This window comes from Mobula hypostoma, chromosome 3 (genome assembly GCF_963921235.1).
Source record: "Mobula hypostoma chromosome 3, sMobHyp1.1, whole genome shotgun sequence".
In the NCBI taxonomy this organism is placed as follows: domain Eukaryota; kingdom Metazoa; phylum Chordata; class Chondrichthyes; order Myliobatiformes; family Myliobatidae; genus Mobula; species Mobula hypostoma.
Window position 1 is genome coordinate 33644902 of NC_086099.1, and position 24450 is coordinate 33669351.

Consider the following 24450-nt stretch of genomic DNA (forward strand, 5'->3'; position numbering starts at 1 on the left):
CTGACAGATCTGATATAATTCAGTGCCCTACTCTACAGTAAGCAGAAAGCATAATCATACAACTGCATCAGTGTGACTGACCCTTCCGAGATTGCAAGCATTTTTATTGGCCCTGTTTCAGCTTTTCTGGCATGTGCTGCATGCTAAGTGTAGGAGTTAAAGGGATGGTGGGGGAGGAGGGGGGGAGTCAGTTTGCCACAGGAGCCTGTCATATTGAGGTATAATGAGCCTGCTGGAAGATGACTGGCTGTGTTTGTAATAAATCTGCTATTGTAAGTTTCTCAGTGTGATTTTTGTCAGATTAAGAACTCCACTGATTTGTAGTAACCACTACTGTTTTTTTTTGTTCTGTGTTTACTTTCTGAACCAAACCCAAGGTGAGTGGCTGGAGCCTAATCACCTGGCTTTTGTTACGACATCCTTCCCATCCCCCTGCCCCACAGGGGACAGTTTAAACTGTGCTGCCATTGCACGTTGTTTCCAAATCAATCATGATACATGCAGCTGTTTCTGTAGCTTGAGATGACTGAAATGATGCCCCAAGGGAGAACACACGGTAAAACAACCATGGCTGAATTGGTGAATGGCAGTTCATTCTGCACGTTGGCTGGCTTAATATTACAACTACCTGTCTTTATATCAATGAGAGGTTGGACTTTGAAATTTTCTAACTTATCATTTAATATAGTATCTGCTGGAAATCAGCAGTTCATTAAGTAGTTCATTAATTTCAACTGTAGTAATCACATTATAAACAGAAAGGCAAATATGTTTAAAAAAATTGTCTTTAAGTCTTTCAATCTAATTTTTTTAAGGAAAAGCAAAAAATTAGTTAAAGATGTCTTGAACATTTATGGAATTGCCACAAGTATGGGATAGAAGTAAATAACTATGAATGCTCATTACACATTCAGCATCTGAAAAGGTTGCTGCAGATTTCAAATGGCAATCAGTCAACAGAATGTAAGAAATAAATGCAGTAGGAGGCTTTTTGCCCTTCGTGCTACTGTGCCATTGATTAAGATAGTAACTGGTCTTGTATCTCAGTGCCACTATGTTGCTCCAACCCCATATCATTTGATTCACAATATCTAAATATCTATCCATCTCATTTATGAATGTACTTGCAACTAAACCTCCACAGGTCTCTTTCTGGGAGACCTACAAAGATTCAAACCTCTGGGTGAAGAAGTTTTTGTTTCTCTCAAGTCTGAGTGACTGATTTCTTATTCTAATACCTGATTCTAGACCTCCCTCTCATGGAAACACCCTCCTGATACAGTACAGGTGTCCCCCGATTTTCGAACGTTTGCTTTACGAAACCTCACTGTTACGAAAGACCTACATGAGTACCCTATTTTTGCTTTCAGAAGGTGTTTTCACTGTTACGAAAAAAATTCAACGCGCGATAAAAAATCAGCACACAATAAAAGGCAGAGCACGCCCCGAGCAGCCGCTCTCCCCCGGATTCTCGCCGGCATTGCTTAAACACGAGCCTGTGAGCAGCCGTTTGCAAGATGAGTTCTATGGTATCGGAAAAGCCTGAAAGAGCTCGTAAGGGTGTTACACTTACGGTAAAACTAGACATAATTAAGCGTTTTGATCGTGGTGAACGAAATAAGGACACCGTGAGTTTGGCTTGTGGAAGTTGACAAAGATGATGTTGAAGAGGTTTTGGCATCCCATCACCAAGAACTGACAGATGAAGAGCTGATGCAATTGGAAGAAAAACGGATAACAATCGAAACCAAATGAGTAACGATAAAGTACGACTTTAATTTTGAAAGGATACGTCGGTTTAGGGGATATTTGCAGGATGGTTTGAGTCCTTATTAAAGAACTGTGTGATAGAAAAATACGCGAGGCTCAGCAGTCAAGCAAGCCTTCCACATCAGCCACAGCAGACGACAAACCTCGACCTTCGACATCGAGGCGGGCTGAGATAGAAGAAGATGAGCTGCCTGCTCTAATGGAAACAGGCGAAGAGATGACACCCAGTGTCCCACCACCCCAACCCCCAGGCCACGGACAGATACCGATTCGCAGAGAATGCAAAGGTAGCCGGGAGGCACACAGCACATCTTTAAGAAAAAAGCCAAAATAAACATGCTAATTAATTAGGTGCAGCCGACACGTAGTTGTCGGCCCAGATCAGAGACGACGCAATCGGAAATCGCCTCTGATCTGGGCCGACAATTACGGGCGGCACCTAATTAATTAGCATGTTTGTTTTGGCTTTTTTCTTAAAGATGTGCTGTGTGCCTCCTGGCTACTGCTGGACCCCTGCGTTCTTTGCGGCAATGTATCGCTCAGCGGCCGGGGGGGGGCACTGCACCACTGCACCACCCAAACTCCGATGACTCCGTCTAACACACCATCATCAGTGTGCTCGGCGCTGTCCCAATTCCCATAAGTGATACTACACTGTACATACATTATTTCTACTTTATATCGGCTGTGTATTTTTACGTGTTATTTGGTATGATTTGGCAGCTTCATAGCTTAAAGGTTACCGGAGAGCGCTTGCGCATGTTTTTGCCAGCAGCTCTTGCGTAAGATTTTCTGCCGACGGCGCTTGCGTGAGATTTTCGCTCCGGAGACCAGTTCAGTAATGACTGTGGAAAAGTATTTCTACTTTATATAGGCTGTGTATTTATCATATCATTCCTGCTTTTACTATATGTTACTGTTATTTTAGGTTTTATGTGATATTTGGCATGATTTGGTAGGTTATTTTTGGGTCTGCGAACGCTCACAAAATTTTCCCATATAAATAAATGGTAATTTCTTCTTTGCTTTACGACATTTCGGCTTACGAACCGTTTCATGGGAACACTGTACCTTCAGATGGCGGGGGAAACCTGTACCTTTCTTTCTTCTGAACTTTAGAGTGTAGACCTAGTCGGCTTAATCTCTTGTTATAAAGCAAACCCACCATCCCAACAATTAGTATGATGAACCTTCCTTGGACACCCCCTATTGCAGTGATAAACTTCTTTAGTTAGGGACACCAGGCTGATTCACCCTTATATACTGGAAGAAAGCTATCTCTATTTTTAAACGTAAATGTTCTTTCACTCTTTTCGTTCTAATTGCTCGCTGTATCTGCATGCTAATTATTGGTGATTTGTACACTCTGGTTTCTTTGAATTCCAACATCTTTCAATTCCTCACCTGTATGGGACACAGATAAACTTCCAACTAATGTTTTTATTTTTACATATTTATAGAAACTTCTTGTGTCTTTTTATTGTAAAATGATTCTGCTTGCATTTTGAATCAGTCTTGAGTTTTACATGGGACATGAAAGGTGATCTACAATCTGTTTTGGGAAAAAAAAGGTACTAAATGCAGGTTATTCCCTGGAGATGAGATGAGTGTTTTGCAGTGATCCAGGCCATAGACACTAATGTTATTAATTTAAGAAAAAACAAATTCACTGATGGAAAGCTTTGAACATTTAACTGCTTTCAATTTGGCTCCACATGGAGAGCATGTTGTAATTAACCTAGAAGAACAATCAGCAGTGTATGTTGTTTTAAGTTTTGAATTTATTAATATATGCAAATGAATAGAACAATGGTTCAGATGTTTGAGAATCGCAGCAGGAAGCAATTAAAGAGGCGCTAACCAGCTGCTTATCTCAATACACGCGGCCTCTTAATGAAGGATTCCGCTTTGGAAGTAAATTGCTCAGATGGAAGAGTGGCTGATTCACAAAGCATAGCATTTTCTAAAACTATCTCTTGTGTGTTAATAGGAGTCAAATATACCCAATTAGTTAATCCTGGTCAAAATGCATTTTTTAAAATCTGGACACCAAGTAATAACTCTTGCTCAGTTTTGCTCCAATTAATCTTGATAGATAGATTAAAATGCAAGACACAGCTTTCATGGATAAGACCATCACCTGATTTAATGCTCACAACTCGGGTCAAGTACAAACGTTTGTATATGCTATGTTTGGTTTCTGTCAGCGCTGCTGAAGCTTGCTCCCACCACCACGAATCACCATCTGTGCTACCACATTCTCTTGCCCCACCCCAATTGCTCTCCTCCCCCAAGCCTCCACTCTACCTCTTCTGGGTCAGGTGATGGAAAATCACTGCAGAACCTATCGAAGGAAAGGATCTCAGCAGCAGAGCAATTAGCGCAATTGCTTTACAGCGCTGGCTGTAATACCTGGATTTGACTCCCACCACTGTCTAAAGGAGTTTGTACATTCCCTGTGTGACTGCGTAGGCGTCCTTCAGGTGCTCCAGTTTTCTTCCATGTCTGAAGATGTACAGTTACGGTTAGTGATTTGTAGGCATGCTATGTTGGCGCTGGAACCATGGCGACACTTGTGGCTCCCCAGCACAATCTTCACTGGTTTGATTTGAAACAAACAATGTACAGTATGTTGCTGTATGTTTTGATGTACATATGGCAAATAAAACTCATCTTTATCTTTTAACCCTTTAGATGTTTTGTATAAATTGAATTATGCTATGTAGAAGTTATGTCTTTTATAACCCTGCCAGCCATTGCCAAACTTTGTCACAGAGTTGTGCAGCAAATCGGAGGAAGGATTACAGTGGACCAGAAATTGAGCAGTTTAATGGCACAGTTAATTGAGCTAACATCCCACAGCTCCAGTGTTCTGGGCCTGATCCTAGCTTCTGGTGTTGTCTGTGTGGAGATTTTTGTATTCCCCCATTGATCATGTGCATTTTCTCTGGCTGCTCCTCTGTCCTCCCTGTGCAGGCTGATAGATTAATTGGTTACTGTAAATTGCCCCTAGTCTATAGATGTTTGGTAGAATCTGGGAGGATTAAATGGGAATATGGGAAGAAGCAAATTGATTAGGTAGGGTTGGTGTAAATGTGTGCTTGATGGTCTGGCATGGAATGATTGGGCTGAAGGACATGTTTTCACGCTGTATGACTCACTGACTCTGATACTTCAGTCTGAGTTCAATAGAGATAAAGAATGAAGGGTTGAAGACTGTGTAACTCAGTATATTTGGGAAAAGGTACAAACTCTTAACAGTTTCTGATGCTAAAAAGAGTACATTGATACATGATAGAGAACACAGAACGGTACAAAGTCGCCATATGCAGCCCTGAGATTCATTTTCTTCCAGGCAGTCACAGTAAATACACAAAGCAAAACAGAATCAATGAAAAACCACGTCCAACAGGATGGACAAACAATGTGTTAAAGACAAACTGCAAAACACAATAGAGAAAAAATAAAAAGTAAGTGATAAATACCGAGAGCATAAATTGAAGAGACCGTGAAAGTGAGTCCATAGGTTGTGGAGACACTTCAGTGATGGGGTGAGTGAAGTTGAATGAAGTAAAAACCATTTGGTTCAAGAGCGTGATAGCTGGGGGGGCGGGGGGGTAATAACTGTTCCTGAACCTGGTGGAACCTGGTGGAGTAGATCCTGAGGATCCTATACCTTCTTCCTGATGACAGCAGTGAGAAGAGAGCATGACCTGGGTGGTGGGGGTCCTGGATGACTCCTGCTGCTTTCCTGTGACAGCTCTCTATGTAGAAGTGCTCATTGATGAGGAGGGCTTTACCCATCATGGAGTGGGCCGTATCCACCACTTCGGTAGGATTTTCCATTCAAAGGCACTAGTGATCCCATACCAAGCCTTGATGCAACCAGTTAATATATCTCCATCACAAAATCGTTGGAAGTTTGTCAAAGTTTTTGATATCACGCCAAATCTTCGCAAACTTCTAAGGAAGTAGAGATGCTGCCATGCTTTCTTCATATTGGCACTTACTTGCTGGGCCCAGGTCAGATCTTCTGAAATGATAACACCCAGGAATTTAAAGTTGCTAACTGTCTCCACCTTTGATCCCCTGATGGGGACTGGCTCATAGACCTTTGGTTTCCCTCTCCTGAAGTCAATTATCAGCTCCTTGCTGTTGCTGACATTGAGTGAGAGGTTGTTGTTAGCCAGATGTTGAATCTCCCTCCTATATGCTAATTTGTCACCACCTTTGATTTGGGCAACAATCGTGGTGTCATCAGCAAACTTAAATATGGCAATGGAGCTGTACCTAACCGCACAGTTATAAATATACTGTAAGTAGAGCAGGGGGCTAAACATATATACTTGTGGTGTACCTGTGCTAATGGAGATTATGGAGGAGATGTTGTTCCCAATCCAAACTGATTGAGGTTCACAAGTGAGAAAATCAAGGATCCAATTGCACAAGGAAGTATCGAGGCCAAGGTCTTGGAGCTTATTGATTACTTTTGAGAGGATGATAGTTTTGAATGCCAAGCTGTAGCTTATAAACAACATCCTGATGTAAGCATCTTTACTGTCCAGATGTTCCTAGGTTGATTGAAGAACCAATGAAATAGCACCTACTGTGGAGCTGTTGTGCCAGTAGGCAAATTGGAGCAGTTCCAAGTTGCTTCTCAGGCAGAAATTGATATGTTTCATCACCAACCTCGCAAAGCACTTACTTCATCACAGTGGATGTAAATGCTACTGGGTAATAGACATTGAGGCAGATTACCCTGTTCTTTTTCGGTACCGGTGTAAATGAAGCCTACTTGAAACAGCTGGATACCTCAGTCTGTGAAAATGAAAGGTTAAAGATCTCGGTGAATATTCCAGCCAGCTGATCAGCACAGGCTTTTAGTACTCAACCAGCTACCCCATCTGGCCAGATGCTTTCTGTGGGTTCACCCTCCTAAATAATGCTGTCACGTCGGCCTCTAAGGCGGAAAGCACAGATTCATCAGAGGCTGTGGGAGATCATGAAGGTTCCTCCATGTTTTGATAGTCATTAAGCAAGCATAGAAGGCATTGAGGTAATCAGGGAGCAAAGTCTTGTTGTCAATTATGTTGCTTGGTTTCCCTTTGTAAGAGGGTAATAGTTTTCAAGCCCTGCCATAGCTGTTGAGCATCCTTCAGTGATTCAAGTTTGGACTGTTATTGCCACTTCACACATGAGATGGCTTTCTGGAGGTTGTCCCTGGACCTCTTGTATCTTAGTTGCCAGACCATACAGCCTCGGATCTGACCCTCAGCAGATTGAGGATCTCATGGTTTATCTAGGGCTTCTGGTTGGGGAAGACTCTGTATGGTTTTGTGGGGATACAATTGTCTACAACTGTTTTTAGAAAGTCCATGACAACCATGGTGGATTCATTCAGATCCTGAGTCCTTGAACACGGCTGAGTACACTGATCCAATGCAATCCTGTAACTGCTCCTCTGCCTCCCGTGACCACCCCATTATCCTTAAGGTTATGTTTCCATGATGTATGACTAAGTGACTCTGATATTTTGGTCTAAATTCAATGCAGGTAAAGAATGAAGGGTTGCGTTCAGTTGAAAACTGTAACTAAGTGTATTTAGGAAAAGGTGCAAATGTTAACGTTTTCTGTTGCTAATAGAAGTACATTGATAGTGAACATAGAACAGTACAGCTCATCATGTGCTCTTTAGTCCATGATGTGATGCTAACCAGTATAAATGTACTCCATGATCAATCTAATCCTTCCCTCCTACGCAACACATAACCCTCCATTTTTCTTATCCAGGTGCCCCTAATAAATCTGCCTCTAATACCACGCCTGAAATGATTTTACAGGTACTTACTGCTCTCTGACGTCTCCCTCAAATTTCCTGCACTCATCTTAAATGGATGTCCTCAGATATTAGCCATTGCTGCCCTGGGAAAAGGTGCTTGCTGTCCACTTTATGCTTCTTATTATCTTATACACTTGTATTAAGTGACCTCTCATCCTCCGTCACTCCAAAGAGAAAAACCCTAGTTTGCTCAGTCTTTCCTCATAAGACATGCTCTATAATTACCAGGCAGCATCCTGGTAAATCTCCTCTCTACCCTCTCTAAAGTTTTCACATCCTTTTCATAATGGGGCAACCAGAACTGAGCACAATACTCTTTAAGTATAGTCTAACTGGAGTTGAATAGAGCTGTAACATTTCTCAGGGGCTCTTGAAGTCAATCCTATAACTAAGGAAGGCCAACGCATATACCACCCCATAAGCTTGTGTTGCAGCTTTGAAGGATCTATGGACTTCAAACCTAAGATTCTTCCACACAATAAGAATCTTGCCATTAACCTTGTACTCCACCTTCAAGTTTGATCTTCCAGAGTAAATCACGTCACACTTCTCTGAATTGAACTCCATCTTCATCTTCATCTTCTCTGTCCAACTCTGCATCTCGGTCTGTATACTGTTGTAACCTATGACAACCTTCTACACTATCCACAACACTTCTAACCTTCGTGTCATCTGTAAACTTACTAACCCTCCCCACTACCTCTCAGACAAGTTATTTCTCTTCATGCTGACCATCTCCAATAAGAGTATACCTCTTCAAATACTCTGAAATCCTGTACAATAGTTTGCCTCCCACTGATGTAAGGTTTGGGATTATCCTTATTTAATTTCTTGAATAACATTTGCCAGTCACTGGGTCCACTCCTGTAGCACAGATCATCAACAACGCCACAGCGATCTCTCCCTTCACATTTTTAGTAACCTGGGCTATATCCTGTCCAGCCCTGAGGACTTATCTATCCTAATGTCTTTTAGAAGCTTTCTTAACCTTGACATGCTCCAGCACATTAGCCTGCTCTATGCTGACCCCGCATTCAAAGTCCCACTCACTGGTAAATACTGAAGGAAAGTATTCATTAAGAATTTCCTTTCCATACTTCACCTCCATGCACCTTTTGCTTTATATCTCTGAGTGTTCCTACCCTCACTGTAGTCATCCACCTGTTTTTCATGTACGTGTAGAAACACCTTGGGGTTTCCCTTAATCCTACTTGCCAAGGCATTCTCATCCCCCCCACCCAGCTTATTGAGTCACTTTAAAACTCCTTCCTAGATAACTTTATAATTATCAAGCCCTGGTTGATTTTTGCTCACTCACCAACCTATGTATGCTTCCTTTCCTTTTTCCCCTTGACTAAGGCTACGTCCACACTAGACCGGATAATTTTGAAAACGCCGGTTTTGCGTAAAAACGATAGGCGTCCACACCAGGCATTTTTGAAAATACCTCCGTCCACATTAAAACGGGTATTTGAGCGAATCTCCTCCTACTGGGCATACGTAGGACACATCTACAGAAAACAAGCGAAGAGGAAACGGTATACTTGGTGTGTGTTTGTCCAGTTACAGATGAGAAAAACTTAAAAGGAAATTGCCAAACGACGGACAGCTGTTGGCTTTCGCGCAGGAGGACTTACTAAAAAAAAATACTGGGGCGTATGGAGGCAACCGACAGGGAGTTCACGGACAGTATGACCCGGCTGACGACGAACATTGAAAAACTGACTAACTCTGTTGCAGAGGGATTTGCAATGTTGAGGGATATGATGGCTCCATCCCAGTACTTTTCACTGCCACAATACCAGCCTCACAACCACTACAATAGCTGCACATACAGACACACAGACCCACCAACATCTTCCCCACTCCCACAGAGGGGTCACCCTGGAAACATTTCCTACAGCCATAGTCTCTTCACCGATGAAAGGGACGACAGGTTTTTTAAAACCTCCGGTTACCCCATACACACTACAACGCCCAACTGGTGTTTTCAGATTTAAACACTCTGGAGAGCGTTTTAGAAAAGCTCCATTTTCAGGGGAGGAAAACGCTGCTTCAGTGTGGATGGAGGATCAAAAACGAAGAGAACAAGCTTCAGTTGCGGATTTATCTGGTCTAGTGTGGACGTAGCCTGAGTGTTCCACTTCTCATTGGTTCCTTTATCCTTCCATCCTTTCTCTATTTCAGTAGGACAAGCCTGTTCAGAACCCTATGTAAGTGATTGCTAGACAACCTCCACATTTCTACTGTGCGGCGTGATGGTGCACTAGTGTTTACACTCTCATAAGGGTAAAATGATACTAGCCCAGAATTCTGTTTTTGATTTGGATCTTTCTTTAGTACTTCTACCAAAAGTTGAGAATTGGTATGGCTCTGAAGTATGCAATTCAGTACATTTTATTGGTTAAGCCTGGATTAAGTCATGTTTAGCAGAATTATTTGAAAGGAAGAATAGTGGATGTTTCAGCACAAGGTGTGTTCAGTTCAGCATGAGTTTCCATGATTTTCTTACAGCAGTTTCAAGATGGTGATTGTGGCGGAGAGCACTCGACCCTTACGCATGTGCGTTTACACACGCACAAATATTGCCTTGTAATTCTGCTGTTGTTGCGCTGAGTGTGCGCATTTCAATGTCTGCCTCACTATATTCTCATAATGAGTCTTAGACTGAGCTGACGCACTCCGATTGGCTTTATGGTGCCTTTCCCACCATACACAGCAGAATATTCCATTTCTTTAGTAATGGAGATACCTAACTGTGGAAATGTCATTTGTATGCTGTATTTAATGTAGATACTAATGTTTATTTTGCAATATGAATGTAACTTCATTGTGGAGTGCATCAGTTTCTAATTCCTGTGTAGTTTTAAGTTAACTTTGTTGGTAATTAAAGATGGTATGTACTAGTGTACTTTTTTTTAAAAAAAGGAGCTGATTGCTCTCAGTAAGAGAGAAAAAGAGAGAGAAGGGGACTGCCAGGAGTTCACACTGGACAAAGTACGGAGCTTTTATTGTTTTTTCTAGTACATTTTTTTGTAAATGTTGGCAGTTTTCTTTTCATAATTTTCACAAAATTTTGACCCACCTAATAAACGCACCTGCACTAAAGTACTAAGCAACTCCATCCATTTTTCCTTTGGTCATAACCCACATGTCCAACAATGACATTGGGATGCTACGTGCTTTGGCAGTCCTCTCCACTGTTTTTAAGTGAGCTTTTGGAAATGCTATACTAATCTTGAGAAATGATGGCAGCTTGCTCAACAGATTCAGAGAGCAATTCACATAACCAGGCTCACTATTTGTCACCATGACTTCAGTTTTTAAAATTTTACTTTTTATGTGATACAGGCATTGCTGGTGGTAATGAACCATTGCAGTCCTTAAATGGTTAAAGTGACTTCACAGTGTTGTCGAATAAGGAGTTCCAATTCAAAACCAAGCAAGGATGAGGAATAGCTAAATATTTCTTGATCAGGATTTTGGATAATTTGGAGAGGAATCCATAAATGTTACAAGTCTCATGAAACTGCACGGAAATACTGACAAATGTTTACAGTATAATAGTTTTTCCTTAGAAATGGTCTGTAGGTAAATGTAATATCTTGGGCTAGCAGGGGGCCAATCATCCAATTTCTGCTACTATTTGCTTTAGTTTAGATGTAATGTTAAAAATATGGAATCATCAAAGGTTACAGAACAGCCAAAAATGGGCAATAGCTTAATCTCACATGCAAGTTCTTGGTCCACAGCTCAGTGCGATATAGCTTCTTTTAAGTGTTCATCACAGGAGGTACATTGGGGGTTTCTGCCTGCACTTTCCAATCAGTCATTGACTTCTGGAATATTTCATACTTATTAAATAAGCACAAGGTATGAAGTAACTGTTATAAATACTATATTTTGTAAAAAGCCTTGCATTTTATCATTTTTATAAATGTTATATAGGCAATATATAGAATGATACATGCTTCAATTTAATTTTTTGTACTTCAAATTATGATAAAAATGTAATAATATGAAACAATATTAAAATAATTCAGATTTGTTGGATATTTTAATTGATTTAGCAGCACACATATGTCAAGGACATAATTAACTTTACACGTAGATAGTTCAAAAGTATCTAATTAGACAACTATTAATATATTATGAAACAAAAATTTGTGTGGTAACAATTCTCTGCAAACATATACAGTGCTGAGTTTGAATTGTGAAGTGATTTTCTAAATACCTTCCAAACACCTGATGGTAGAGAATATATTAAGGGCTGGTTGTTCTCTGAATTAAGTGAGAAGTCTTTTTGGAGGCCTTGGTGTAATGCTGTGTCACTCCCTTTTATAAGCTTGTGTCCTACCTGTTTATACAATGCTGGCTGCTAAAGTAGGCCCTATTATAGCAAAATCAGAAGTGGTTTTCAGATGGGACCTGTGCATCAAGAATATTTCATGTCAATATAACAGCAATAAGTAGTTCGTATAGTTTTACAGTATTTTGACCCTGGGCAATGTGAAGATAGTTTGGAAATGTTTAATGCATTGCATTTCTTTTAGATTATTTGCATTCTTTCCTGTTCGTAGGCCAAATACAGCCAAGGGCATTCACATGAAGATCTGTCCCCCAGGTCATTATTAATGCCAATTCAGCATTTGGAAACATGAAAGAGTAATTATTGATGTCCTATTCTTTCAGTTGCCCTTTCCTCTAAATGTGCAAGTGCCAGCTGCCTCCTGTGATAACAGGATTGAACTAAAATAAAAGAATCACTCTGGGGAATAACCAATGCAGAATGTACACCATGCTGGGCTGCTGAGCTGCATCTCCAATTATGGTTGCATTTTCAGTCAGATGTTCTGTTTATATACAAATGCGCATTATGACCAACACCACGTGACGAATTCGAGGTTAAAATCTATTGAGTTTGACTGTACAAACTTTGGTCTTTTGATGATGTCTGAGTTCTTAACTTAAACTGCACTCACTCCCAGTGTGCCATCTTTACCCTATGTAATTCATCACAGGCATAAGTCAAATTTACTAAAAGATTGTTTTTCTTCTAACAGGGTCAAGCAAGGTCTCACAAGCAACCAGAAGTGCGATTCAGTGAAATTCCCTCAAGGTTGCAGCATGACTTCATTGCTGACGGTGTGAAACCAAAGTACCAGGAGAGACTTAATCAGGACCAGCTTGAATGGTCAGCATCTTCTGGAATCTCCCCTACTTTTCAGAGTAACGTAACAGATGTTGATGCTCAAAGGGAAGTGGCAAGCACTGCTAACACAAATTCCATTTCAGATCAGTATTGTGACCTGTCAGCTTCACAACTGAGTAAGCGTGTTTCTGGCTGTACCTGGAATCAGTTTATAAACAGCAATGCTGGATTATCCATCATGAACGCTAACCGGCTGGTGACTCCTAAGTTGCCCACTGGTCACCAAGAGCCCATGGTTACACAAACTAAAGCAGTGGACAAAAACAAAGAGCTTTGTGAGTCCACAGAGCAACAACGTGGGAGTGGGTCAGGAAAAACCAGCAAAAGAGATGCCAAATGCTCCAAAATCCAGATATTAGACAATTCTATTGAGTGGGACAAAAATGGCCAGAAGGGAGCAGAGTTAGAATTTCGTGGGACTACAAAAGGTAAGAAGGATATTTTAGCTAGTCATGTTACAAACAGAGAGTCACCATCAAGAGCATCTCCCATCAGGCCCTCTGCATTGAGCAATCAAGAAAAAGATTCAGGTTCTGTAATGATTAGAATCCCAATAAATCCACAGACACCAATGTCTGCTGGCAGCAGAATGAGAAAGGGAAGGTTATCAAAATCAATCTTGGATAACAGACTACAGCCAGAGCCTTTGTATGCTGAATCAAATGTTAAGAATGCTGCAAGTAGCAGCATTTCCAATGATGAAGGCACCGTAACCAGCAGGAGCCAGATTGGTGGCAAGGCCACCAAGCAGCAGAGTAGTAGTATGGAGAATGAACTTAGTCAAATCAATCTAGCAGCGGGGAGAGCCTGTGAGTTAACTGACCTCTCAAATAATGGCAGCAGGGTGAGAAAACCAACTGCAATATTGGCATCACCTGTCTTCATCGATCCCACCAAAAGCAGAAGAGGGTCAGCAGAAGTGAAGCATTCAAAGCATTCGGTTAAAAGCACCATTTCTGCCAAATACAAAACCTTGAGTCTTCTGAAAGAAAACGGTGTCTTGCAGGAAAAGACTACAGTCATGGAGCCTCCATCTGCCTATCCTATAACCCCAGCGAGTCCATTGTATTCTAACACAGATAGTCTCACAGTGATCACACCAGTGAAGAAGAAACGGGGAAGACCAAAGAAGCAACCCTTACTTACAGTTGAGACAATACACGAAGGAACTGCCACAAGCCCAGTAAGCCCCATCTGTTGTGAATCTCCCAATGGCAGTAAGAAAAAGAAAAAGAGAAAAAACCCTAGTAAACTGATACCAATTGATTCTGTCACCTTAGAGCCTAATCACATGCCATTTCCTAAAAAGGATGGGAAAATCAATGTCCTGGATAAGAAAACAATCAAAACTATCAATAAAATGAAAACCATGAAACGAAAGAATATCTTGAATCAAATTCTGTCTTATTCTAATAATACAGTACTGAAAAAGAAAGTTCAGTCCTCTAGCACTGCTTCAACAATCTCATCTGCCCTTGAGACGAAGTTAGGAAAGCAGATCAATGTTAGCAAACGAGGGACTATTTATATCGGCAAAAAAAGAGGAAGAAAACCAAAAGCCATGGGACAGCTGCAGCAAATTGGAAACAAAGGTGCTGAGAAGTATTCAAAGCCGATTTCTGCCCATTCAGAATCTCCAACTGTGCCTTTTGGTTCACAGCTGACTGGAGCAATGTCACCAACCACTGCACAACCATCACCTCCACAGGCAGTTGGGCCTGCAGGAAACCTCAGCCCAGTCGGCAGTGAAACCAACTTATCCGAGTCAAAGGCAATGCCAAACCTTCAGCCAATTAGTGCACTTCCTACAAAAACCCCAAAAAGCTTGCATGCAAGCACTTGGAAGTTGTCTCCACCAAGGCTTCTGGCAAATTCTCCTTCCCATTTATCTGAGGCAGCTTCTTTGAAGGAGATTACACTGTCACCTATCAGTGAATCTCACAGTGAGGAAACAATACCTAGTGACAGTGGAATTGGAACAGACAATAACAGCACTTCAGATCAAGCAGAGAAGAGTATGGAATCACGCCGCAAGTACTCCTTTGACTTTTATACACTTGATCCCTCAGAAGGTGCAACAGTAGATCCTGGTGCAAAAGGAAAGCACAGTCACAGACAGAAACACTTGCTTGTAGATGATTATCGCATTCACGAAAACATGAAGAAACAGAAGCATAGACGGAAGAGAAAGAGCTTGCAGATGCACAGCAGAGATGACCTGCAGTTCATAGCAGACCTCGAAGAACTAACTGCAAAGTTCCAAGTATTTCGTATCTCTCACAGAAGCTACACTTTTTATCCTGATAACCCATATCCCAGTATTTTTAGGGTCAATTTTGATCACTACTATCCTGTGCCATATATTCATTATGATCCATTACACTATCTTCGCCGGACAGCTGATCTTAAGTCTAAGAAAAGGCGCGGCAGACCTCCCAAAGCCCAAGAGACTATGACAAAGGTGCCTTTCTTACAGGGTTTTGGTTACCCATTACCCGGCGGGAGTTACTATGCACCCTATGGCATGCCTTATACATCAATGCCTATTGCTACAGGTATGATGAACCTTGGGTATTATGGGCAATATTCAGCCCCTTTTTACTTGTCTCATGCACTTGGGTCGTCAGCCCCCTTCATGAGGCCTACAATGCCTCCACCCCAGTATCATGCCAGCTCACACTTAAAAATGCCAACCACTGCCAAACACAAGGTAAAGCATGCCATGCATTTGCAGCCTTCACTAGGGATGGATTTAAACACCATACAGCCTTCTTTAACATCACAAAGAGGTAGTGGTGGTGCAGGAATACCGAGCAGCCGAATTCATAAACGCAAACATAAGCACAAGCATAAACATCGAGATGACCGGCTCATGGGGTCACGGGAAGACTTGGGTGAGATTTTTGGGCATAAGTCTGACTTTGCTAAAGCTTTAGTCCATCAAAAGCTAGAAGGCTGTGACAAAGATCTTACACTGGGTGCTGACAAAGGAAAACATAAAGAGAAACTGAGACAGCAGCAGGTTGAACCGATGCACACAGGACAAAAGATCTCAAAAAACATCTTTGATATCGATACTTCATCAAAATTAGCTTTTTCTGATTTACCACAATGGACAAGGACTACAGAAAAAAATGATTCCATCACTGAGTCTATTGATGCCTGTGTAAAAAGATACACAAGCACTGAGACACGGATGAGGCGGGATAGCTCCATGGACCCATTTGGGGATCTGCACTCTGCAAGCAGTATGGCTGAAAAGCGGGAAAATGAATCAAATGGGAATAGAAAAAGGCACTTTGAGGGATTTGGATCATATCGGGAGAAGAATGGACCTGTGCTAAGGACTAACAGAAAAGACTGGGGGCAAACTCTATACAGTACCCCTGCAGCACCAGGTAAAAATTTGGTTTACAAAAGTATATAACAGCTGTAATATGTTATGTGGTATTGATTGTACTTAAAATGCAGTTTATGCTCATATGTAACAATTTAATTGGGTGTATATTCGCTCATCTCTCTGTTAATCTACCTAATTTGATGTGCCAAAGAGCTAACTAAGGTTCAGAACTGTGATGTTTTTCATTCCTGTATTTTAATCAGCGTTTACCTTTGCTTTAAAATTAGTTGCTTTCTGGTAGAACTTTAATTATGGAATTACTAGCCTTTTACAGTTAACTTCGGTGGTCAATACTTTGGCAATTTTTGTTATGCTTTGATTTTCAGTGAAGGCATTGAAAATAATATGATAATGGCATGCAGTAAATTTGCAGGAATGGAATAAGATGTATTTGAAGTGTTCAGTAAGTTACTAGCATGTGGTATTTGAAAGCTGATGTACATCTTTTCACAAGTCTTAGGTTGGCAAAGCAATGAAACCTTCACAACACTGATCATTGCTCATTCAAACATCCTTAAGTGTTTTAAATTTAGCTCCATGTCATACAGGATGTAGGAGCCTGGAGCATGTTGATTGAGAGGATGGTATTTGTCTTGAATTCCATATGGGAAAATTTTGCTTTATGGTCGATATTATGTAATAAATCTCTGCCTTTCATAATTCCTCTGAGAGGTTTCTGTATGTGTCTTCAGAGGTACAAAGTAGACTGAGCAAAGCCTACAGATCACAGAAAATTGGTCACTTTTCAGCAGTAATTCCAAAACACATAGAATTCGTCATCTTGTAAGATGTTCCAGCCAAATGTAAAGCAACATATGAATTCTCAATCATCAATAAATATTGCACCTGGAGTCAGTTGCATTGGAACACCACAGACTTGTTTAAAAAAAATATCCTTTCTGTAAAGCATCAGCTGTTTGATTATATGTTAATGAAGTGCAGGTTGTTTAGTAATTACTTTCCTGTTAGTAAAGGGACAGGATAACATGCCTGATACTTTTTTCAGGAAAATAACAATAAATTAAGGACTGGAATGCACAGAAGTTTCAAAGTATTAGTAGAACCATTGGCACCAAAGTTTGATAAATGCCCAGGACTATTATTTCCAATAGAAGTTTTAAAGGAAGAAAATTGTATATTATTTAGCTGTATTTTCCTTATCCTATCTTGAATCGGGAGCTGTCCCTTATAGATTGTAAATTTAATCCATTTCTTATGAAAGATGAGAGACAAAAACCAGGAAATTATAAACCTGTTGCTTTAACATCTCTTGTGGGGAAATTATTGAAATTCAGAGTAAAGCAGATAGAGAAATTTGAGTTGATTAGAGAGCTTTATTTAAAATCCAAACATGTGTAACAGATTTAATTTTTTTTGGAATAAATAACCAAAGTACACAGGGGAACAACTTTGAGTTCAGTCAACATTGATGCCCAGAGGACAGAACGTATGGATCAACATAAGAGCCAATCAATTAAATTTGAAGCTTATGGATATGAAGATAAATATTACCTAGGCAAGAGAAGATTAAAAAAAAATCAGGCTAATAGGTAGCCTTAATTGAAAGAGGTATTAATCGTTTACTGAAGTTCATTCTGATTTGTGAACACAGTTGCGAGCCATCATTTTAATTTTACCAAATTACACCAGAAATTGTGGCAGAGTAAGTAGTATGGATGCTTAAAAATATCAAAATGATTTCAAATAAAGCTGTGGACTCGATTTGCATTTGAAAAATTCAAATATATTGTAAATTGTGAAAAATATGGAACAGTGGATGTCCAAGATGCCAATAATTCTGATCTCTCTGCTTTTCCAATCAAAATTGATAACTTTGCATTATATTGCATCATCTCTGCTCAATCAGTTAAGTTGTTGTATATGTTTATGGTCCCTTTTTTCTTCTTTTCTTGCCTTGGGTTGTATTGCCAGCAAAACAGGATGTATAATACAAGGTTCTATCATTCAATTCAGTTATATGCATTGTAGTACTCACAATTGCCCAATAGTTACAGCCCACCAATCCAAAGAGGAACCACTTTATGCATTCTGTTCATTATCCTGTCTGTATTTACCACCTCACAGGCCTCAATTCTGTGTAATAATTTCTTGTTAGTTATAATTTGAAATAATTTTAAAAAGTACTATATCATTGGCTATCCTAAGAATGACTATCCAAAACTAACTCATAATTAATTTGTCAGATTCTATTTATAAATCCTTCATTCAATTTATCTATGTTTTGCAGCATAGAAATAGGTCCTTCTGCCCATTGTATGTATGCCAACCATCATGCTTACTAATATTGATTCCATATACACCCATGTCATACTCATTAAAATAACTTTCCAGATGCCTCCTAACTACATTTACTAATCTTGCCTCCACCACCTCCTTTGCCAAAGAATGTGAAAGAAGTGGCAGATGGAATACTGTGTAGGAAAGTGTATGGTCATGCACTTTGGTAGACAAAATAAAGGTGTAGACGACTGTCTAAACGGGGATTAAATTCAGAAACTGGAAATGTAAGGGGACTTTCTAGTTCTAATGCTGGATTTCCTAAAGGTTAACTGCAGGTTGGGTCAGTTATAAAAACAGCAAATGCAATGTTAACGTTCATTTGAAGAGTACTAGAATATAAAAAGAAGGATATAATGCTGAGGCTTTGTCAGGGATTGATCAGACCATACTTGGAGTGTTGTGAGCATTTCTATGCCCCAGGTATAAGAAGGGATGTGCTGACATTGAAAAAGGTCCAGAGGAGGTTTTTGAGAATGATTGGGGAATGAAGAGGTTAATGTATGAGGAGTGTTTGGCACTGGGCTTGTACTCACTGAAGTTCAGAAGAATGAGAAGGATTTCATTGAAACATACCATATATTGAAAGGCCTAGTGTGGACTTGGAGGAGAAGTTTCCAATAGTGGAAGAGTCTAGGACCAGAGGGCATAGCCTCAGAATATAAGGATACCCCTTTAGTGCAGAGATGAGGAATTTCTTCAGCCAGGTGGTGAATCGATGCAATTCATTGCCATGGACAAATCTGGAGTTCAAGTCATTGGGTATATTTAAAGCAGAGATTATTAGGAGAATGTAGGAGAATGGGGTTCAGAGGCACAATAAAGCAGCCATTGTCAAATAGCAGATTGGTCTAATTCTGCTTCTATGTCATATGGTCTTATATTCTTTGAACCTCCCCCTCTCATCTTAAATCTATGCTATTTAGTTTTAGAATCCCCTACCACAGGAGACTGACACTATCTTGGGCTCTGTTAATGTTATAATATCACTTTTCAGTTTCCTTCATATCAAGAAAATAGATCTAGTTTGCCGAGTCTTAATAATAAACTGTAGTCCTCCAGTCCAGGTAACATCCTTGTGAATCTTTTCTACATGCTCTGTAGCTTAACCACATTCTTCGTGTAGTGTGGGGACCAGATCTATAGCCTAATCAACATTTTATATCATTGTAACCGGACATCCCAACTCTTATACCCACGCCTCAGCCAGTGATGGTACGCATGCCATATGCCGTCCTCACGTACCTGTCTACAAGGAACGATGTACTTGTTCCCAGGGTATTCTCATTTAACAACAGCTCCCAGGGCCTTGCCATATTCTGCTTTGGTTTAGGATACACTCAAAATGCATCACTTTGCACTTGTTTGAGTTAAATTCTACCTACCATTTCCTTTCATGCTTTCCTAGTTCTATATCCAGTTGTAACTTCAGACAACATTCTTTGCTGTCTAGTATACCATCAATTTTAGTGCTATTATCATATATATTAGAGAGAGAGAGAGAGAGAGAGAGAGAGACACAATACCATGATGAATCCATTTGGCAACATATTCAGGCAATTAAATCAGATTTGTGAGACATAATTTCCCATCCACAAAGTCATGCTGACTGTCTAATCAATTCTTGCCTTTTCAAATAAGCACACAGATGCAGAACCTGTAGTTTTTTGGCTTATCCTTGCAGCCCTTCATAAATAAAAGCGCAACAATTAACTAATCTCCAGTCTTCCAGTACCTTACCAATAGCTAATGATGATTCAATATTTTCTGCAAAGACCCTAGCAGTTTCACCTCTTGCTTCCCATAACGTCCTAAGAGATGCTTGGCGAGGCTCCATGGATATATACATGATACATTTCCAGAACTGTAATACCACCTCCTATGTAATGTTAATGTGCTCCAGTGATCCATTGATCCCTCCCCTGAACTCAGCAGCTTCCACCTCCTCTCCACAATAAACACAGATGAGAAGTATTGATTTACGACTTTATCTCTTTCCTACGGTTCCAAATGAAGGTTGCCATATCGGGACCTACTCTCTCCCTAGCTAACTGGTTGCTCTTAATATTCAAATTGTTACTTACAATATTAAGTTATGATTTGAAATTTAAGAGCAAAAGGGTTCTATTACCATTACCACATCCCTAAAATGTTGTATTTGTCATCATAGAGTAAAGTTGTACAACTCAGAAATAGCCCTTTCATTTCACCGTCCAGAACAAACTCTTTGCCTATCTGTAGGAATCCCACTTGCCTATATTCTTCTAGGTCATTCCTGTTTAAGTGCCAGTATAAATATCTCTTGAAGATAATGATTGTATCTTATTCCAACATCTACTGTGGCAGTGAGTTCCAGATATCCGCTACTTTGTGTGGAATAATCATGTTGCCTTTCTTTTTGTTCTTGGTTTTGTGGTTATCTAGAGATGAAAAATCTCAAGAGTTGTATGCTTTGACAATAAATGAACCTTTGAGTGTTGAACCTTGAATCTTAAATTCACTTTAAACCTATGCCCTCTTGTTTTTGGTATCCCTGCCATCAGAAAAATAATTTGGCTATTTATCCAATTTATACCTCCTTACATTTTTATTTACCTCTACCAGGTTATCCCTCAACCTTCTGTGCTCCAGGCAATCATCCCCAGCCATTTCAGTCTCTGTCCATAACAAATCCTCCAATTAATGCAACATCTTGGTGAATCATCTGCAGTCTCTCTAGTGTTACCTTATCTCTCTTATAGTATGGTGTCCAAATTGCACAGAGTGAATTTCTGAAGACCATTTTGAAAATTAATCAATTCCAGACAATCATAATCAGTATTTCCATGTTCTGTCTGGTCATTTAAAAACCTTGGTATGCAGGCCATCAAGTCCAAAGATTTTGTAGGCTTTTATACCTGTTGATTTCTTCAGTACTATTCATTCACTAACACTCATTATGCTCTTCATTCTCACTTGACCTATTGATTCAGATTATTTCCAGAATGTTTTTGTTACTTACAGGGGAATACAGTTACAAAATATTTGACTAATGTTGATGTAATTTCTCTCTTCTCTGCCTGCAACGTTTGCTTATTTTTATCCCTCTGGTACTGTACATATCTGTAGAAGCCATTGGCTAGAGCTTGCTGGAGCCATCCATTACCTGAAACCTCACTTTCTGCTCTTCCTACACCTGCACTTAAGTAGTACAGATATGTGGGTAGAATATATTTGCATTATGGAAGCTTTTGGCCAGATATAATGAGGCCGCAGCAACCGTTTAGCTTCAGGCAACACCCTGCGGAAGCCCACCCCTGAAGCACTTTAGCAATAATCAAAGCTGGAGACAGCCTTGCCTTGGTCAAAGTTGGCAAGGGATTTGCTTTTTAAGTGTCGCTGGTGTTTCAAGATATTTAAGTATTATTAAAACCGATAAAATCATTTAGCAAGTTAATATAAAAAGCATAAATATTCATTAAAGCAAAGTTACAAGTGATTTTAATGATTTAAAAATCATTAAAATTATTAACATTCTGCCACTGTAAGGAGATCTCCCTGTGACCGCGTAGGTTTCTTCTATGTGCTCTGGTTTCCTCACACATTCCAAAGACGTATGGGATAGTAGGCTAATTGTTGCATGGGTGTAATTGGGACTCAATGGGCTGGAGGGGCCAGCTTCATGCTGTATCTCTAAATAAATAGAAGTTAATATCAGAAATTACCTTCCCATTATGCAGGCTGAAAATTTAAATGAATGGAGTATCTGATCCAACACCAGGTCTGACCTGGCATAATATCTGAAGACTGTGTGGATTCTGGCGAAAGAGCAGAGTGACAGATGTCACTCAGTTGGTTCTGGACTTGCAACGGGTTCACCTATGCCTGGAATTTTGCTTAGTGTGAATTGCTGAACATCAGCACTTGCATTTGGAACTGCCTTCCACGGTCAACAGCACTTGATCTGTATTCGACAGTTCTTATGCTTTTGCTAATTTTTTTTGTGAGCTTATTGTTCATCTTTGGCTGAAATTCTGAAAGTGCAATCCTCATGTTTACAATTCCTAGAAACATGGTAAGGCCCTTTCTCTAATCTTATGTTGCCTATTTGTAATTATGTTTATAGCTGGAACACTTTTCCAATGTGTTTTTATTCCTTTAGGATATTTATATTTATTGCAAATAATAGATTACTACTTCAAGTGTTGGCCCTTGCTTGTTTATCATCATATCTTTAAGCATATCCAATCCAATTTAGATAACTCAAATCCCAAGCTCTGAGGTTCATTTTGTTCAGATTATCTTAATGTAGCTCTGAACACTGCAATTTTTCCACAGGAAATCCATGACTAAAATTATTTAATTGCGCAGTTTCGGATAGGGCAGCACAGTTATTAAGCAGTTCCGGGTAGTTGTTATTCTTGTATAGGGCAGTGCCCTTGCTAAGCAGTTAACACTGCTGACTGACTGTCAGCTCCAGCAACCCAGATTTGATCTTGCTCTGTGTGGGGTTTGCACATTCTCCCTGTGACCAATTGCAGTTCCTCAGGTTCTCATTTTTTCCTGTATGCTGATGATGTACTAGTTGTGACTTATAATTAGCTGTTGAAAATTACCGCTCATTTTACTAGGTGATAGAATGGAGGAGGGCAGAAGGCAACTGTAGCAATTGTACCTAATGGAAATAGTTGGCTCAGATTTATTGGTTATCTGCCTGCCAACCACTGGCTCAGAACAAACCACATATGGGGTGACTCGAGCACCAACTCTTTTTCATCAGTTTGACTATAAGACCATAAGATATAGGACCAGAATTAGGCCCTTTGGCCCATCGAGTCTGCTCCACAATTTCATCATGGCTGATCCAATTTTCCTTGCAGGCCCAATCCTTTGCCTTCTCATATCTCTTCATGCCCCGACTAGTCAAGAGTCTATCAACCTCTGCCTTAAATATACATCAAGACTTGGCCTCCACAGTTGTCTGTGGCAAAGAATTTCTCAGATTCACCACTCTCTGGCTAAAGAAATTCCTCCTGATCTCCATTCAAAAAGGATGCTAGTCTATTCTGAGACTGTGTCCTTTGGTCTTAGATTCTTCCACCATAGACTCTCCACATCCATGCCATCAAGGCCTTTCACCCTTCGATAGGTTTCAATGTGGTCACCCCTCATTCTTATGAATTCCAGCGAATACAGGCCCAGAGCCATCAAACACTCTTCATATGACAAGCCATTCAATCCTGGAATCGTTTTCGTGAACCTCCTTTGAACCGGCTCCAGTTTCCGCACATCCTTTCTAAGATAAGGGGCCCAAAACTGCTCACAATACTCCAAATGAGGCCTCACCAGTCCCTTATAAAGTCTCAACATTACATCTCCATCTAAATCTCATCCATTATGTCAACCTGAAGTTGAAACCGATGAATTGTGTTCTGATTCAAATAATGACAACTGGATCAGTTGGAAAGGAAGGGACCTTGACCTTGGGTTTGCATATATGGACTCTTCCTCCCACCCCCCCCAACACTAACAGCTCTGCTCCTTGACCCTGACACAGTTTCTTTGGTGTTCCCGACATTTTGGACCTCAACATCCCACTCCATGAACTCCTCTCGTACCATTCTTGCCTCTCTTCTTACTCCTGTCCTCTCCTCAGCTTCTTTTTTCTTTTTTCTTTCTTCTTTCTTCTTTGTTTTAGGCTTTCCAGTAAATACCTCTATGTCCTTGATAATAGATCTCACAGTTGCCAGTGGTAGAGGCAGAGAGAAGTAGTGAGATGTAAGAAACTGGAATTGCAACAGTACGGGTATTATGGGATATGGAATTGGGTTGGTGCATAGAGAGATTTGATATTGGGAGTTTTAAATAAAGTCACTAGAAATTATATAGGAAATGCATTTTAATTGAATCATTCATAAATAATGGCATCCTGTTATCATTTAACAGTGCAAT

At 40.2% G+C, this 24450-nt stretch overlaps 1 protein-coding gene across 6 annotated transcripts in view; it reads left to right on the forward strand.

Annotated features, from left to right (window-relative positions):
- Window positions 1-24450, forward strand: part of setbp1 (SET binding protein 1) — a 266412-nt gene that overhangs the window by 180348 nt on the left and 61614 nt on the right. For all 6 annotated transcript variants that reach the window (XM_063042860.1, XM_063042857.1, XM_063042858.1 and 3 more), the window contains one exon: window positions 12673-16219. In XM_063042860.1, the coding sequence (XP_062898930.1) occupies window positions 12673-16219 (3547 nt within the window). The remainder of the gene's footprint in view (window positions 1-12672; window positions 16220-24450) is intronic.